Source organism: Thalassophryne amazonica, chromosome 9 (genome assembly GCF_902500255.1).
Source record: "Thalassophryne amazonica chromosome 9, fThaAma1.1, whole genome shotgun sequence".
Taxonomy (NCBI): Eukaryota; Metazoa; Chordata; class Actinopteri; order Batrachoidiformes; family Batrachoididae; genus Thalassophryne; species Thalassophryne amazonica.
The window spans coordinates 44,462,157-44,480,366 of NC_047111.1; the positions used below are offsets into that span (position 1 = coordinate 44,462,157).

An 18,210-nucleotide genomic window follows, 5' to 3' on the forward strand; every position below is an offset into this window, starting at 1 on the left:
CCCACACAGTTGGTCTTCCAGTCGTAGCCCACTCCAAGTTTATTTTTTTGTCATCTGTGTATCCTCTTCTACTCACAAATCATAATCACTCATTGTTTCTCTTCAGTTCTTTCTCACTTTACCCATTTACTTTGTCATTCATATAGTCCAACCTCTTATTCTCACCATAATACCTGCATTATCCAAAATTCACCCCTGGTACTGAATTACACTGTATTGAGGTGCAGTGTGCATAGAGGAAGTGTGAATACAAAGCAGCACATCTCAAATCTGGAACCTGGTCCTTCCAGGTTCTTATGTATAGAACTCAAGTATTTAGGGTTTTGTATATCAAGACTTACACGTAAGTCCTGTATAGGTGCTGGGGCTGATGTCTGGGTTTCATAGCATGAGACTCCAACTCTCTCTGGATGGGAACACCAGTCAAAAACAGGTTACTACCTCAGCCAAGGCCAATAGCCACTTACAGCTGGGTGGAGTTCGACAATGCAGATGAAGTGTCTTGTTTTAGCATATGAAGTGACAAAGTGACACAAAGTGACAAAGTTTTTATTCGGCACACAAAATATTCAAATAGAAAAAAATGAACAATTCCACAAACGCATAAACAAAACTAGTGAGTCCGAAAGGGTGTGGGCTGAAGCAAAGCTTATTACCACCCACCCCTGCTAGTACAAGTCCATCAATTCTAATCAGTCATATTTACATAAATACAAATTCACTACTACATGTCGACACACAGACATACACATCAATATACTATTCACTTATAATTAGATTTATATAGTACCAGATCACAAGAAAGTCAAATCAAGGCACTTTACGCAAGTAAGGACTAACCTTACCAACCAACCCCCAGAGCAAGCACTAGGCAACTGTGGTGAGGAAAAACTCCCTATAAGGAAGAAACATCAAGCAGACCAGGCTCTTGGGGGTGACCCTCACAAGAAAGTCAAATCAAGGCACTTTAAGCAAGTAAGGACTAAACTTACCAACCAACCCCCAGAGCAAGCACTAGGCAACTGTGGTGAGGAAAAACTCTCTCTAAGGAAGAAACCTCAAGCAGACCAGGCTCTTGGGGGTGACCCTCTGCTTGGGCTGTACCATATATACCTATATACATACGTATATACTTTACATACATAAATATATACATATATATATATATACATACATATACACGGTCACTTATATACATATATACATATACACCTACCCATATCTATATATCTACATACGCATATACATACCCACACATTCAAATATATAATAAATCCCACTTATAAATTGAACATTCCCTATAAATCAAATTATATTTGCTTCTTTATGATACTTAGACATGATGTTCTTTTTGAGTAGTTTCTTAAATCTTACTAAGGTACCACCCATTCTAACCTCTGTTGAACATTCATTCCATTTCTTCACCCCAACCACAGACACACAAAAACCCTTTACATTTGTTCTTACTGGTGGTTTCATAAAAATTGCACAACCTCTTAAACTATATCTGGATTCCCTCAATCTGAACAGACTCTCTCGGTAAGGCTTGGTTTTTCGTTTGAAACAAACTTTGAATTGTAATGTAATCGACCAAATTATATATATAATTATATATATAATAAATTTAAAGACACAAATAGAGAATGAGTTGGTTCACGATAATGTTTATTGCAGATGATTCGTATGGCTCATTTTTGCAAAAGGAATATTGGATTGGTGTTTGATTTGTAAGTGTTTCCCCATGACTCAACACAATATGTCATATATGGTACCATCAGAGAATGATATAAAGTAAGTAACCCTTCTTGTGGCAGTACGTCTTTGGCTTTATACAAAATGGCTATAGTTTTTGACAATTTTGATTTCACATAATTTATATGTGGTTTCCAGCTAAGTTTATTATCAATTATAACACCTAAAAATGTATTCTCTCTTACTAACTCAATTTCCTTATTGTTTATAGTTAAATTTTTACATTTGGGTGCCTGTTTATTTCCAGATATAATACATTTGATTTTCCCAAGGTTGAGTGACAACTTATTAGCGTCAAACCAAACCTTAAATTTTTCTAGTTCTTTCTCCACTATGTCCAGAAGCTGTTCAAGATTTTCACCGCTACAGAACACAGTTGTATCATCTGCAAAAAGGACACATCTCAGTGAACTCGACACCCAACTTATATCATTTATATAGATTATAAACAACAAAGGACCCAGCACTGAGCCCTGCAGCACCCCACATGTGACTTCCCTGAGTTCAGAATTTGTATTATTGAATTGAACATACTGAAATCTGCCTTGTAAATACACTCAACAAAAATATAAACGCAACACTTTTGGTTTTGCTCCCATTTTGTATGAGATGAACTCAAAGTTCTAAAACTTTTTCCACATACACAATATCACCATTTCCCTCAAATATTGTTCACAAACCAGTCTAAATCTGTCATAATGAGCACTTCTCCTTTGCTGAGATAATCCATCCCACCTCACAGGTGTGCCATATCAAGATGTTGATTAGACACCATGATTAGTGCACAGGTGTGCCTTAGACTGTCCACAATAAAAGGCCACTCTGAAAGGTGCAGTTTTGTTTTATTGGGGGGGGGATACCAGTATCTGGTGTGACCACCATTTGCCTCATGCAGTGCAACACATCTCCTTCGCATAGAGTTGATCAGGTTGTCAATTGTGGCCTGTGGAATGTTGGTCCACTCCTCTTCAATGGCTGTGGGAAGTTGCTGGAAACGCCAGCGAATGTGAGCATTTGCCCACTCAAGTCAGTTACGATGACGAACTGGAGTCAGGTCGAGACCCCAATGAGGATGACGAGCATGCAGATGAGCTTCCCTGAGACGGTTTCTGACAGTTTGTGCAGTAATTCTTTGGTTATGCAAACCAATTGTTTCAGCAGCTGTCCGAGTGGCTGGTCTCAGACGATCTTGGAGGTGAACATGCTGGATGTGGAGGTCCTGGGCTGGTGTGGTTACACGTGGTCTGCGGTTGTGAGGCTGGCTGGATGTACTGCCAAATTCTCTGAAACGCCTTTGGAGACGGCTTATGGTAGAGAAATGAACATTCAATACACGAGCAACAGCTCTGGTTGACATTCCTGCTGTCAGCATGCCAACTGCACGCTCCCTCAAATCTTGCGACATCTGTGGCATTGTGCTGTGTGATAAAACTGCACCTTTCAGAGTGGCCTTTTATTGTGGGCAGTCTAAGGCACACCTGTGCACTAATCATGGTGTCTAATCAGCATCTTGATATGGCACACCTGTGAGGTGGAATGGATTATCTCAGCAAAGGAGAAGTGCTCACCATCACAGATTTAGACTGGTTTGTGAACAATATTTGAGGGAATTGGTGATATTGTGTATGTGGAAAAAGTTTTAGATCTTTGAGTTCATCTCATACAAAATGGGAGCAAAACCAAAAGTGTTGCGTTTATATTTTTGTTGAGTGTAACTAGTTATCCATTCATATGCCAGACCTCTGATTCCATATTTCTGCAGTTTAGTTAATAGTATTCCATGGTTAATTGTGTCAAACGCTTTCTGTAAATAAAAAAAAATACCTACTGTATATTGTTTATTGTCAACTGCAGTTGGTATACTTTCTACAAAGTCCATCAAAGCCTGTGATGTAGTTCGAGACCTTCTGAATCCATATTGTTCTTCACAAATGATGTTATGTTTCAGTAAATAATCATTTAATCTTTTAGCAAATATTTTTTCCAAAATTTTGGAAAATTGTGGCAGGAGTGATATAGGTCTATAATTAGAAAATGTTTGTCACCAGTTTTAAGCAGAGGATTTACTTTGTAGTAATTGCAGTAACGTGAGCAGGAATCAAAACCAGCTCTTGATATTAGTACTGTATCTCAGCTACTTATCTCTATCATGTATTCAAACAAGGGCTAAATGGAACATGAAATAGAAGATGGAATGGAGTAATGTCACCAGTACTGCAGGCATTGCTTTTGATTTACCTGCTGATCTACATTTCAACCATCAAATATGGTCATGAATTTTGGATTTTGTCTGAAAGTTATAGATAATGCACACAAGCAGCATCCGGGAGTAGGTCAGAGTCGAACTGCTGTGCCTTTGTGTTCAGTGGAACTTGTCAAGTTGCTTCAGTTATCTCCTGACAGTTGCCCCTTGGACACCAGTGACTGGATGTAAAGTAGGCCCTCACAAGTGTTGGAAAATTGCTGAAGTTTTGTTGACATTGAGAAATGGAGACACATTTTGTGTTATGGCTAACCCAATGAGTGAATTGGACTCAAAAATGCTGGGAACAGGAGTGAAAACAAAGAACAGGTTATTGGATGAATATACAACCAAAATATTGCAGAAGATTTGTGAAGGAGGCACCAGAGCAAGGAGGCATGGGCTGGACCACAAATGAGATGATGACGACGGCAGATCAAAACCAGGTGGCCACAAAGGATCTGAAGGCAGGCAGGAACGCTGAAAGCAAAGAGCACAGAGAAATGTCAAAAATCCAAGGAAGGAACACGATGGCAAAAATCACAGAGCAGGATATCCAAAATATATACTGAGTCCAGGTACCACTAAGCTGAGTTGAGTTCCTGGCATCTGTGGAGTGGAAGGACTGGGGTTAATGTACAGAAGAAGGTGATCGCAGACTGGTGTGCCGAATCAGCTCCGTGATGTGGCACCTGGAGGAACAGGAAGGGAGGGGGAGCAGAGCAGACCAAGGCAGCACAACATGCATGATCCAGGGAGCATATCCTAGCCAGCCACGAGACTACTAGTCAGTTAACTGTCCATTGGAGGGGCTACATATGAAAACAGCTGCAACTCTTTAAAAAAAAATCAGTGGGATATCTTTGTTAAACCCCTTGAATTTTTGATTGATTTGTGAATCCATTATGATGGTGTAAAAAAAAATTATTTGAAAAAACCACTGTCCAAATATTTACAGGCCGTGTGTGTGTGCGCACATGCATGTGTGTGTTTTGACTTTGGGATAAGCAGGGGCACCAGTAGGTTTCAGGGCCTATACATGTTCTCTTCTTCTTATACTGGCTTCTAGATATGGGAAATAATCGTCACATGAAAGTTTGCCGATTTATAGACTCACCTTAGGCAAAGTTTTGGCAGAATGCTGTTGACAGTACTTATACACGAGTCCTCGCATTGAGTTGAGGGAGTCTTTGTAATTTGATTTAGTTTGTAGACTTTTCTTCTCAGAGGTACCTGTTTACACCAGACATAAGTGACAAAATGCAACAGCTCAACATTACTGAAGGACCTTTATTATTGTATCACTTGTTTATTTGCTAGCTCTTGTTAGTATTAACCGTAGTAAACCACAAGACACCACACAGGTCAAACTGCAGGATTGTGCACAAAATTCAGTATGTGTGGTCATCTATTTGAAATGCACAGTACCACCTTGAAAGCAGCAGAGCCAACCATACCAGATCAATGCATTTCACCCCTCATCTGTCCACACTGCACTCAAAGGCTTTTCTGCCACCCAAATTAGTCCTTTGCTGAATTATAACATTGTTGGACATGGCAGTGTACTGTACCTAAGGCATTGGAAATATCACTGATTCACTGAGCTGTCAGCCCAAATGTATCTATGTATCTACCTTGAGAAGTGTGAAACAGACAGCTTATACCCCTGGGTATTTTATTGGAATGTTTGTCAAAGTGAAATTCTGGAATTTTCCACAAAAATGTGAACATGTATTTCATGATCAGACACATCACTGTGATGTCATCTGCAAATTTGATGCTTGTGTTGCAATGGGGCTGAACGGGGTAGAAAATCTGACTCTGAAAAGATCTTTGTGGAAACCAGTGCAGGGTGGGGTGAGGTGCTGATGCTCACATTGTATGCTTTGACACCAACTCGAAGGTAAAGATTGTACTGAATTCAATGTTGAACTCCACAAACAGCCACCTGAAGTAGGTGTTACTTTAGTACAGATGTGTAAGTACAGCATGTAGTAGAGAAATGTTGGACTGATGAGGATCCAGGTGCATTTCTCAGCTGGGTCATGACCAGCCTCTCCAGGAGCTCCATAATGATGGTTTAAGTGCCCCAGGGTGGACGTCATTAAGCCTGGAGGAGGCAAAATGCATTGGCATAGGCAGGATAGTTGTTGTTTTAAAGCAGGTGGGAACAATTGCCTGGGTGAGCTTAAGAATGCTGGTGCTCACTTTCAAATCAGAAAATCTTCTAGGTCCTCCCAAAACCTGTTATTACTTCTGATTGCATTTTAAAAATAATCAAATATTGTTAATAATTTTAAAACATCATAAAAATCTAAAGCAAACACAATTTTCATCAATTCATTTATTTTAATGGCCTCTCGTGGTTCAGCAGTGGGCCAACACTTTGTAGCATGATTGGAGACCACTGGGGCAGAGAACTACTCTGATGTTGTAACAGTCTTTATTTAGACCCAGTGGACAAGTACAGTTCAAAACACGCAGAGAGAGTAGCCCATGCAATACCAGTGTACATGTAGGAACAAGCTGGTGAGTTCACCAGGAGTTGAAGGTCAGTGTGCACAATGAAGGCAGTAAGCAAGGCAATGGTGTCCATGTGGAGAAGAGCAGAAAGGTTAAAAGGTTTAGTAGATGAGCCTAGAAAAACCTATGTTTCTGAAAATAAAGTAAAAAATACTCCAACCCTCCAAAGTCAGTCTGCCAAAGGTCAAGAACATGCATTGCCTCCTCATTGGTACTGGAACTGGATATGCTGTTCTCGTAACTACAAAACACTGAATTAACCTCCATGACCAGCCATCCTACTCAAAGCTGACAGATCAAAGAATTTCCAAAGGTATTAACTGACCAGTCCAGCAGAAATAGGGCAGCAGGTCTTTTTAATCCAGGACACATTAAGGACAGGGTGGAGGGGACTGGAGTTGCCAGCCACCTTCACCCTTTGGCTTTCCAAACAGACAGCAGGAGCCTGGTTGTGGTGAGGTCAGGGCTCCGAAGCCACTTGTGGTACATTGTCACAGAGAAACTGCATTGTTGCCACCATTGGAAAAACGTTTGCTCTGGTTTTACATATTTCTGCATCTTCCCTTTATCTGGTGATAGCTTCCTCAAAAACAGTTTTTCTTTTGTGACTAACACTTGTTAGTACACACAGGGCAAGAAGATAGTTTGACAGTCCAATGGGCAAGTGAGTGTCAAGGCCCATGCAAGTTGATTTTATTTTTATGTCAAATAATTTATTTACTGCTTGCTATAGGGCACTGCAGTCTCGTTTGAACTATGCATGATATTGTCTGATTTGACAGCTTATGGGGACCTCCACTCCTGTTGTGCAATATATACACAGCATAACTTCACACGGAAAAATGGTGTACTGTTTTGTTTTCGGCTGCAATCACCGAAGCAGTCGCGAAAAGTTTTTTTTTGGTTCCCAGTGGAGATGTGAAGACAAGGCAGATGGGGGGCATTGTGTTGGTAAGTGTTAGCCTACACAGCTAACCAGAGTAGCTCTGTTCTCTAAGACAACAATGTATGTACAGTGGCATGGGAGGTTGATGTTCTGGCACTGGAGTGAGGGGCTCTGAACAGATGTGTCAGAATAAAATCAACAGAGGAAATGTACTGCGACACCCTATATCAGGGGCATTCAACTCATTCCAGAAAGGGCCAAGAGCACTCCACCAGGTGATTTCACTGATTAACTGATTCCATCTGCTTAAAGTGATGTCACCTGGTGGAGTGGGTGGTTGCAAAGAAAACCTACACCCTCTCAGCCCTTTCTGGAACAAGTTGAATACCCCTGATCTATATATAAGCATCAGACTCAATTTTTAACCTTAGCCTGTGAACTGAACTTTTTACTTTTTTCCCCAAATCAAATTACTTTGTCTTAGTGGACTTTGTCTTTGATCCAAGCTCTTTGGGTTCAGGATGTGACAGATTCCTCTGGTGGTAACTGTGACTCTGGAGCTTTGAAGCTTAACCGTGCAGCTTGGCGACAGATATTATTTATGACTCCAAGGGGAGCCAGTGAAGAATAATTCTTAATTTGCCGTAAAGGTGAATTGAATTGTACGGCTATTTCAATGAACATAAATTTCCCTTAATGACAAAAGTGATATTTGGCTGGCTGAGTGGACACATGGCCTGTTTTCACAAGGGATATCCTTCACTTCTGGACAGGTGTTTATCTCTGTTCTACCAGCAGTGATATGGCTGGACTTGAACTACATCAGAGCACTCATTGTGATGGGCCACTTTCTCTGTTGACTTTTTTCCACCTATTTTCTCATTCATTTCCTACATGTCATCCATTCTGTGTTCATGCTCGCATACAGAGGTCGTCCAGCTGAGTCTGCCAGAGGAACAGTGGATCAGCATCTCCACGGTAACAGTGGGCCTCAGCGCTGTCCTCACTTGTGCCATCCAGGGAACGCTACGCCCGCCAATCATCTGGAAGAGGAATGGTGTCATACTGAACTTCTTGGACCTGGAGGATATCAACGTGAGTGCACGATTGTTGTTGGCGTGGGAAAGGTCTTCTCATGTTGTCTACATGCACACATTTTTACTTCTCCAGAACTGCGGTGGTGCTGTACTGCATTTATCTGCTTTGATTCAGAGGTTACAAAGTGAAGCATTCACATACACTGCTCTCAGGTCATACTCTCAATGTAATATTTAAAAAAAATGCAGTGCACATCTCAGTCTATCCCAGGGAGGGCCACAAATGGACAAACACATACACACCTACGGTCAATTTAAAGCTTCCAGTTACCTTTTATCTGCATGTCTTTGGAAGTGGGAGGAGGCCAGAGAACCCGTGTGAACATGGGGAGAACATGCAAACTTGTGCAATACATTTCATAGATTTTCCTGCTAATTTTTCGTGAGGAAAACCTGAACCAAAAGAATTATGTGGAGTCTGCAGAACTCCACAGAGCTGCTCATCACAGACATTCACCCGTCAGCTATGTATGCTTTGCAATTCCACAGTCTGTGTTTGCCACATACGTGGCAGGAACTCAGGCATGTTGGCTGAGTTCTCCATACTCAGGTAAGGTGTCTTTTTGCATTTGTTGCTACTTCTGTGGTTAATGATAACTTATTTAGTGCAACATGGTATTCAAGAAACAACGCTGATATTAAGCGTGTCACAGCGACTTTTTCAGGATCGTCCTCTGTTGCTAAGCAATGCAAAGTTCTCAAGAATGCATTACATATGAAAGCAGTATGATCAACTGTTTTTCCATTGATGTCTAACTTGAACAAAATTTAACCAAAATGATTGGCCAAGAGCACAGCTTACTAGCCAAGAGGGAATGCACAGTTTGTGATTCTTGGACTTTTTGGGATCCTCACAACAGTAGAGCTGATAAAACTATACGCAAAATGACTTTTTCATTCTTTGCTTCCAGTCATGTCTTCCGCTTATACCTTTCTCTGGAAGTAGCCATCTTTGGAAAATATGATAAAAAAAAACATATTTCATTCATTTACTATTATACTGTTATTACTTACTGTTATTACTTACTTACTGTTATTATTATTTTATTGTAAAAATAAATAAATGAATATGCACAAATGGTGTAGGAGACTGATGTGGTTTTCTTTCTTTTTTTTCTTTCTTTCTTTCTTACTTTGAAACGACAAGAAGACAAGCAGTACATAAAGGAAAGGACACTTCACATAACATGATAGAACGGAAACAAACGTTAATACTGGGCAGCATGGTGGATTAGTGGTTATCACTGTTGCCTTGCAGCAATAAGGTCATGGGATCGATTCTCACCTGTGGCCTTTTTGTGTGGAGTTTGCATGTTCTCCCCGTGTTTACATGGAGATTTTAACATGATTTTAACAATGGGAAGTGAGTCGCCTTTCGAGCCATTCTGAAATGGTCATTCAAGAAAATGCAAACCCCCCCTCACACTCATTCTGCTTTGGCTTCATACGAGGTCTGTCAATAAAGTATAGGTCCTTTTTATTTTTTCAAAAAATATATGGATTTCATTCATATGTTTTTACGTCAGACATGCTTGAACCCTCGTGCGCATGCGTGAGTTTTTCCACGCCTGTCGGTGATGTCATTCGCCTGTGAGCACTCCTTGTGTGAGGAGTCGTCCAGCCCCTCGTCGGAATTCCTTTGTCTGAGAAGTTTCTGAGAGACTGGCGCTTTGTTTGATCAAAATGTTTTCTAAACCTGTGAGACACATCGAAGTGGACACGGTTCGAAAAATTAAGCTGGTTTTTGGTGAAAATTTTAACGGCTGATGAGAGATTTTGAGGTGATACTGTCGCTTTAAGGACTTCCCACTCAGTGGGACGTCGCGCAGCGCTCTCAGGCGCCGTCGTCAGCCTGTTTCAAGCTGAAAACCTCCACATTTCAGGCTCTATTGATCCAGGATGTCCTGAGAGAACAGAGAAGTTTCAGAAGAAGTCGGTTTCAGCATTTTATCCGGATATTCCACTGTTAAAGGAATTTTTTTAATGAAAGACGTGCGGACGGATTGCAGCGTCGGCTCGCAGCCGCCGCGACGCTCCGCCACAGGAAAAACACCTCTGTTGGAAGCCTTAAGGACACGTTGGAACATGTCCAACTGTTAAACAATTTCTCAGATACTCACTCCACTGAAAGCCATCAAAAGCCGCCTGGATTTTACAAATGGCTATCAACACGGAGGTGTTTTTCCTGTGCCGCCGCACCGTGTCGGCTGCGTCCCGACGCGCGGACCTGTCCGCACGTCTTTCATTAAAAAAATCTCCTTTAACAGTGGAATATCTGGATAAAATGCTGAAACCGACTTCTTCTGAAACTTCTCTGTTCTCTCACGACGTCCTGGATCAATAGAGCCTGAAATGTGGAGGTTTTCAGCTTGAAACAGGCTGACAAAGGCGCCTGAGAATGCTGCGCGACGTCCTGCTGCGTGGGAAGTCCTTAAAGCGACAGTATCACCTCAAAATCTCTCATCAGCCGTTAAAATTTTCACCAAAAACCAGCTTAATTTTTCGAACCGTGTCCACTTCGATGTGCCTCACAGGTTTAGAAAAAATTTTGATCAAACAAAGCGCCAGTCTCTCAGCAACTTCTCAGACAAAGGAATTCCGACGAGGGGCCGGATGACTCCTCCCACAAGGAGTGCTCACAGGCGAATGACGTCACCGACAGGCGTGGAAAAACTCACGCATGCGCACGAGGGTTCAAGCATGTCTGACGTAAAAACATATGAATGAAATCCATATAGTTTTTGAAAAAAATAAAAAGGACCTATACTTTATTGACAGCCCTCGTATACAGCCACTGGAGGTTAAATGTTTTTTTGTTATAACACCATCTCCATTTGTCTATTTTCAAAATATTGCTTCCTTGAAAGCAAACCATCTGTTGGTAGCTATTAAAATGAGAAATTCACACTTATCTTGCATTTTATATTTAATGCTACGCCAAGTAACCAAGTAAACAATAGCATGGTGGTAAAAGAATGAAGAATTTCAGTTTGACTGAGCGTATTTAATGGACTATGCATTCATTCTTCTGCATCGCTTTGCTGCTTTTATCCATCACTGGATCAATTTGCTAATTGCATGTTAATGAGCAGCTTTGTTGCTCTGTTGTGATAATGAGCTGATAAACAACATCGAGTGTTGCGATGCAGACTGTGCCAATGACACTCAGCCCACAATTTAGTGGAGGTGATGGTCTAGTGGTTAAAGAGTTGGGCTTAAGACCAGAAGATCCTCGGTTCAAATCCCAGCCTGACCGGAAAATCACTAAGGGCCCTTGGGCAAGTTCCCGGTGTGTAGTGGGTGCCTTGCATGGCAGCAGCAAGTGTCTGATGCAGATGGAAAAGCGCTATATAAATGCAGTCTATTAACCATTACCATTCACAATAATTTTGACCTCATGTAATGTATTTCCACATGAAATGCTGTGAATAAAAGGAGCAATTGATTGTTTTTTATTATTTTCTATTCAGTAAATGATCAAGGTGATAGGTAAAACAAAAAGACTTTAGCTTTAGGGGCTCATATTATACACCTTGTCACAGAACGTAATGTAGATGAGGAGGCATCCTAAAACCAGATGTTTTTGTGTCAAGACAAAAATGCATCGCAGTCACTGAGGTGACTTAACTTAAAAGAGAAAAGCAAGCTGTTTCTGTGTCTGTTGTTTTAAACAGAGCTGCTTTTTGCCACTCTCTTTCTCTCTCTCTCTCTCTCTTCTTCAGAAGTGTACAGGTCCTATTAACTGCCAACCAAATTGGACAGTACCTATGTATGTGTTGGCCTGTCCCTGAATATACACCAGGTCTTAAAGAAATGCATGTTCTCATAAACCTTGAGCTACACTCAACTACTTCTGGTGTTTTTCATTAATCAATATTCAGTGTCCAGAGGTTTCTTAATTTAATTCAGAACATGTTATTGAAACATATATAGATGATTTCCAAAAAAGCACAGTCAAAATACCATGTTGCATACCATTTTCAGTACGTAACCCACTTATTCCAGTTAAGGGTCATGTCACGTCTTCTTCATCCTTGGAACATAAAGCAAGTCCACATCCTGACACTGCAGAGCATGAGCAGGCACATAACACTTAACAAAGCTACAAGATATTCTTATAAGATATAGAGTTTGACAGTATCAATACACACCCATTTTGAGCCTTACAGGTCAACAATAAAACCTTAATATATCATTATGTTCACAGGACGATAGGCTAAAGTGGTGTGATCGGATCAAATCTTCTTGTTTTCATCAAAACTCTTGCATTCTAAATCACCTGGAGGCACCTCATACTATTTTGTGGTTAACCAGAAAATAAACCATTACAATAATAAATTCTGGAGGGCACAGAAGCATGAATGAAATTTAAGGATCCTCCATAGAAGATACGTAGCAGAAAGGACAATGTCTGACCAAAGAGCAAACCAGGATTTTTATCTGTTCTACTAAAATGAATCACACAATTTCTCAGTGATCGTGGTAATCATAAAGATGTCTCTGTTTAGCAGGACCAACAAAATGGGGCTCAGGTTTCTGTGAGTTCAAAAGTAAAAAATTCCAACATGTCCAATTCTTCACTACATTGAGATAAGCCTATATATCTATATGCAGTGGTGGGCACAGATAACCAAAAAATTAACTTCAATAACAGATAATCAGATAATATTATCTTTGATAAAGATAAAATAATAAACCACCCAAAAATGTATCGGATGTTACAGATAACTGATAAATTCCAGTATTGTCTCTGGTACACTTGCAACTACTAATAAACTGAATTTGAGTTTTAACACCATGATCACTTCTGGTAGCATCAAAAGCGACAACAGACCCAAACAGTGAGCCCACACTTCTGTCTTTGAAGATCTTGCCCCCTGCTGGAAGCTCTTGTTTACTACACAGCTTCCAGTGCAGGAGCAAGCTGAGAGCAGCCAAAGCCCAGCTCTCTACCAATCACAACGCTCCGGTCAGGAGGAAGTCTTGGAAAATAAAGCAGTACTGACTTATGGTTTTGATTTATAAATAATATTAATACCGATAGAATAACTCCATTGTCAGTTCTGTCATTTGTACAAAATTAAAATATAACATATATCTTTTAATGTTGAATAATGCACTAATTCTGATGTTTTGTAACAAACACAGACATATCGCAAAGGATTCTGGGTAAAATGTGCCTCTGATAAACACTGATTGGTTCAGTCATTCATTATGTAAACCAACACATTAATGTAACGTGTGTCATGTGTTGGTGTTTACAGATAAATGTGCTTTTGTAAAATATTCCATTTTTTTATTTGTAAAAACAGGCATTTTTACGGAGCCCTGGAAGTGTCATCGCAAAATGTTTTGCATGTGGAGAGATGTTCATGTGCACTCGTTTTATTATATAATTGTGCACACGTTTTATTATATTGTAAAACGTGCACTCAATATTGTCTTGATACATAAATGTTGGCTTTACACTGTGCGAGTTTTGGCCCTTTTTCAGATGATTTTTCATTCGTGCGAGAATTTTTTGGACCGAGTTTCAGGTTAATCATGCGTCTTGCATCGTGTAGTGTACATGGAGTAACAAGCTGCGTTTAACATCTCACGACCACCTCCTGATCGCCGATCATATGGTCTGATGAAAATCAAACCTGTTTGATATTATTCTGGTCGGCCGTCATGAGGGTATCCTGCTGCTGAAGAGCAATAAGCATCCAACCACTCATACTATGCATGCGCAAACACCGCAGAACTGTCTTGTAATGGGGTTTTTTTTGTTGTTGTTTTGTTTTGTTTTTAAACTTTGATGTCTCCCATCGAGACTTTTTGTAAATTAAGTTTGAAAAAAGCTTACGTTTTGGTTCTGGAAACACGAGCCAACGTGTGGTTTTTGAAAGTACAATGTGTGTGAGAACATAAATCGGGCACTCTGAACTTTTGCACAGTGTGGTTCTGTGGTACAGTTTGAACTGAAACCGAGTACAGTGATGAAAAATATCATACAGTGTCTTCCCAGCTTCAGGACGAATACTGACATGAACTCCCATGAACACTACTGGCCAGTAGATGGCAGTAGAGAGTGTGAAAACTTGCCAAAACAAAATTCCAGATAATCCGTGTCTGCTACATTTAAGATGTGTGAAATTTAACAAACGCAAATACAATAACAACGTCTATAAACCCAGAGAATATATTCACGAGAGTTTTAGGCACTAGATTTTAATGCTGTCGTCCATGGAGCCTGAGTGTCTGAAATGCATTTGTCCTGTCGTGAACATACTGAGATTACCCTATCCTACCCATAATGCACTGCTGGGCACAACATGTGCTCACTAAAACCTTAAAAATTAGCGAATAACTTTAAAACTAAAACATATATGTGATATTTTCACTTTATAAAACTTCAGATGTGACAGTAATTTTAAATAACTTGTCCGAAATTTGTTTGGTTAAAATTTTAACCATAAGTTAAAAATGTATGCCTCTGGATGACTTGGGTGATATTGCCAGTGTATCAGTATGGTGTTAAAAGAAATGATTTTTTTGTGTGATTGGTTCGCCTTTGCCTGCAGAGGATAGAGCAGTTTCTCATAGAAGCAGCTCTCTTCTGTTTGCAGAGGGTAGAACTATACATCTGTTAGGAAACCTTTAACAGGTAGGTGCTCAATGATTTTAAATTTTAAAAATGTTTGTCGCTGTTCAGCTTTGTTTATTACGTTATCGGTCTAAAAGTTATCGGACAAAAATTTTTTGGAAGATAATTAGTCCGATAATGGTTTTTAAAGTTATCTAAAAAGATAATCCGATAATGAAAACATTGTCTTCGTTAATTATCTGTTATCACCTTATCGGAACTGTGCCCACCACTGCCTATATGAATAGCTACGACTATTGCAGATTATCAGCACAACCCTGAGTGTCATTCCCATTTATACAGTACATATAATCTGAGGAAAAGGTCCAACATTGGGAGAGAACAGCAGGAGACCCAGAACAGAATCTTGAGGTACCCTATGCTTCATAACTGAGAATTCTGCTATTCCATTACGTTGAACACTCTACATTAAATAACAAATAAACTGGACTGGCCTAAACTATACCCAGAGTATAAAACAGGCTGGCCCACTTCAACTTCAGTCAGTGGATACATCTACTACTGCTGCACCTCTTCAATGAGTATCTTACAGTTAATTCTCTTACAGTGAGTCATTTTAGGTGAAAAATGGTAGATGTATCTGTTGGATGTCTATATTCTAGTCTATATGTCTATATACTGTGAGGATTTGAGGATCTTTGAGGCAGGTAAAAACTCAGTTTGCATGAAATGAATGAAAGCTCTGCACTAAACTTAACACTAACCCAATTCCAATGGTTATCAACTGTTGGCTCAACCACCAGGTCAGAGAAAGGCTGCCAACATTATTATTCTGTTAAGGTTCTTTTAGCAAACCAATTAATGCACCATATCTGTGCTGAATGGAAACAGGTCACTTTTAAAAGTTTAATTTGTCTGAAACCACTCTGACATACAGTTTGACCCCTGAACCTGAGAGCCATTTTGTTGCTTTTCTCTCAGTTGCCTTTGCTGGCTCCTCATTCCTCTCATTTACTTAATTGAGGTTCTGTAATTTATGTCTGTACCATGGCCCAAGCAGAGGGTCACCCCTTTGAGTCTGGTCTGCTTGAGGTTTCTTCCTCAGAAGGAGTTTTTTCTGCTCTGGGGGTTAGTAAGGTTAGACCTTACTTGTGTGAAGTGCCTTGGGGCAACTCCGTTGTGATTTGGTGCTATATAAATTGAAATTGAAATTGTTTGAATGAAATATGGGTGTTTTACCTTTAGTCCGACTTGGACCAGGTCTAATTCTGATTTGGTATAAGGGTGAGTAGAACTGCAAACATAAGCACACAAATGGCAATAAAATCTGCTCCAGCTACTCATACTGTGGCTTGTGTATGCCAGCTTACCAGTTATTAAATCCAGCTATAAAGTTGTAAACCTGAATATTAAATGAAAATGATTCCCCGAGCAGGGAAATGAATAATGCATGGTTCTCTAATTTATAATAGCTGCAGCTTTTGGAGGAACTTGGAAACAGGAATTTGGCTTCTTGGTGTTTACTGCTATTTAGCTGTTGTACATTTGTTGTACCAGTACTATGTACCCTTTTTGATCTGATACAGGTGGTACAGACTTCCTCACTGATGTGAATACAGATACACTATTTCATGAGTAAATAAGAAAAGTACTATTCATCAAGGCCAGACTGATTTACATAGGAGCTGCCATGTCAGTGGACATAGTACTGAACATGCTGATACTGAAAGTATCACCAAAGAAAGATACTGAAGTTTGTCACAACTCATTGTTGTCCAATTCCACATCTCTGTTATTGCTGGAAGGAGGAAACAATCCAACCTTGATGTGGGCCACCTTTACACAATGCATTGGCTGTCAATTCTGAATTATGACTACAGTTGTGGAAAAAAAAAAATCCATATCCCTTGGCTAAAAACTTTCAAACTTTGTTTTTTTCCATCTGCAAAGCTATGTCCACAATTGTATCCATCTATTATGCTACATTTACATATTGGTAGAAAAAAAATCTATACTGTATATAATCCAATGCTGAAATACCCTCGGCTGTATGAGCATAAAAATAGGAAACAGAATGTGACATTTTGACCTCTTAAAATAGGTCAAGGTTCGCCATCTTTGAACTTGTCCAAGGTCTGTGTCCCAAGAATCCATCCAGCCATCCATCCATTTTCTTCCGCTTATCCGAGGTCGGGTTGTGGGGGCAGCTGCTCAAGCAAAGCCGCCCAGACCTCCCGATCCGCACACACCTCCTCCGGGGGAACCCCGAGGTGTTCACAAGCCAGCTGAGAGACGTAGTCCCTCCAGCGTGTCCTGGGTCTTCCCCGGGGCCTTCTCCCGATGGGACGTGCCCGGAACACCTCTCCAGCGAGGCGTCCAGGGGGCATCCGGAAAAGATGCCCGAGCCACCTCAGCTGGCTCCTTTCAACGTGGAGGAGCAGCGGCTCGACTCCGAGCTCCTCCCGAGTGACCGAGCTCCTCACCCTATCTCTAAGGGAGTGCCTTGCCACCCTGCGGAGGAAACTCATCTCAGCCGCCTGTACTCACGATCTCGTTCTTTCGGTCATGAGCCAAATCTCATGACCATAGGTGAGGGTTGGAATGTAGATCGATCGGTAAATCGAGAGCTTTGCCCCCCTGCTCAGCTCTCTCTTCACCATGACGGTCCGATACACTGACCGCATCACTGCAGACGCTGCACCGATCCGTCTGTCGATCTCACGCTCCATTGTCCCTCACTCGTGAACAAGACCCCGAGATACTTAAACTCCTCCACTTGAGGCAAGGACACCCCACAGGGAATGTTCTCTGTAAATTTGAAGACCCTGACAGTAACAGGATGGACAGATGAACAGACAGGTGCAAAGTCTTCGCAATACCGATGGCCAAATTCTGGCCTCGGGTAAAAACTGTGCTAATCCTAATAGCAGAATTGTACTCATATTTCAGCAGACAATAAAGGTTGCAGTAGAAATGGTACAATACGGACAATATTTGTTTCTTAATTGTCAGATGCAAATTTTTGATTTTGTAAAATGTTATATTGAAACAGGAAGCGTAGTTACTATTGTTATTTGTGAATTTATGCAAGTTACCCCAGTTGATCTGATCCCACCTGAAC

The 18,210-nt window shown here is 40.6% G+C and overlaps 1 protein-coding gene across 1 annotated transcript in view; it reads left to right on the top strand.

The window, feature by feature from the left end:
* fstl4 (follistatin-like 4) overlaps positions 1-18,210 on the top strand; it is a 273,186-nt gene that overhangs the window by 164,556 nt on the left and 90,420 nt on the right. Inside the window, exon 3 of the mRNA XM_034177979.1 lies at positions 8,332-8,498. Within this exon, the coding sequence (XP_034033870.1) occupies positions 8,332-8,498 (167 nt within the window). The remainder of the gene's footprint in view (positions 1-8,331; positions 8,499-18,210) is intronic.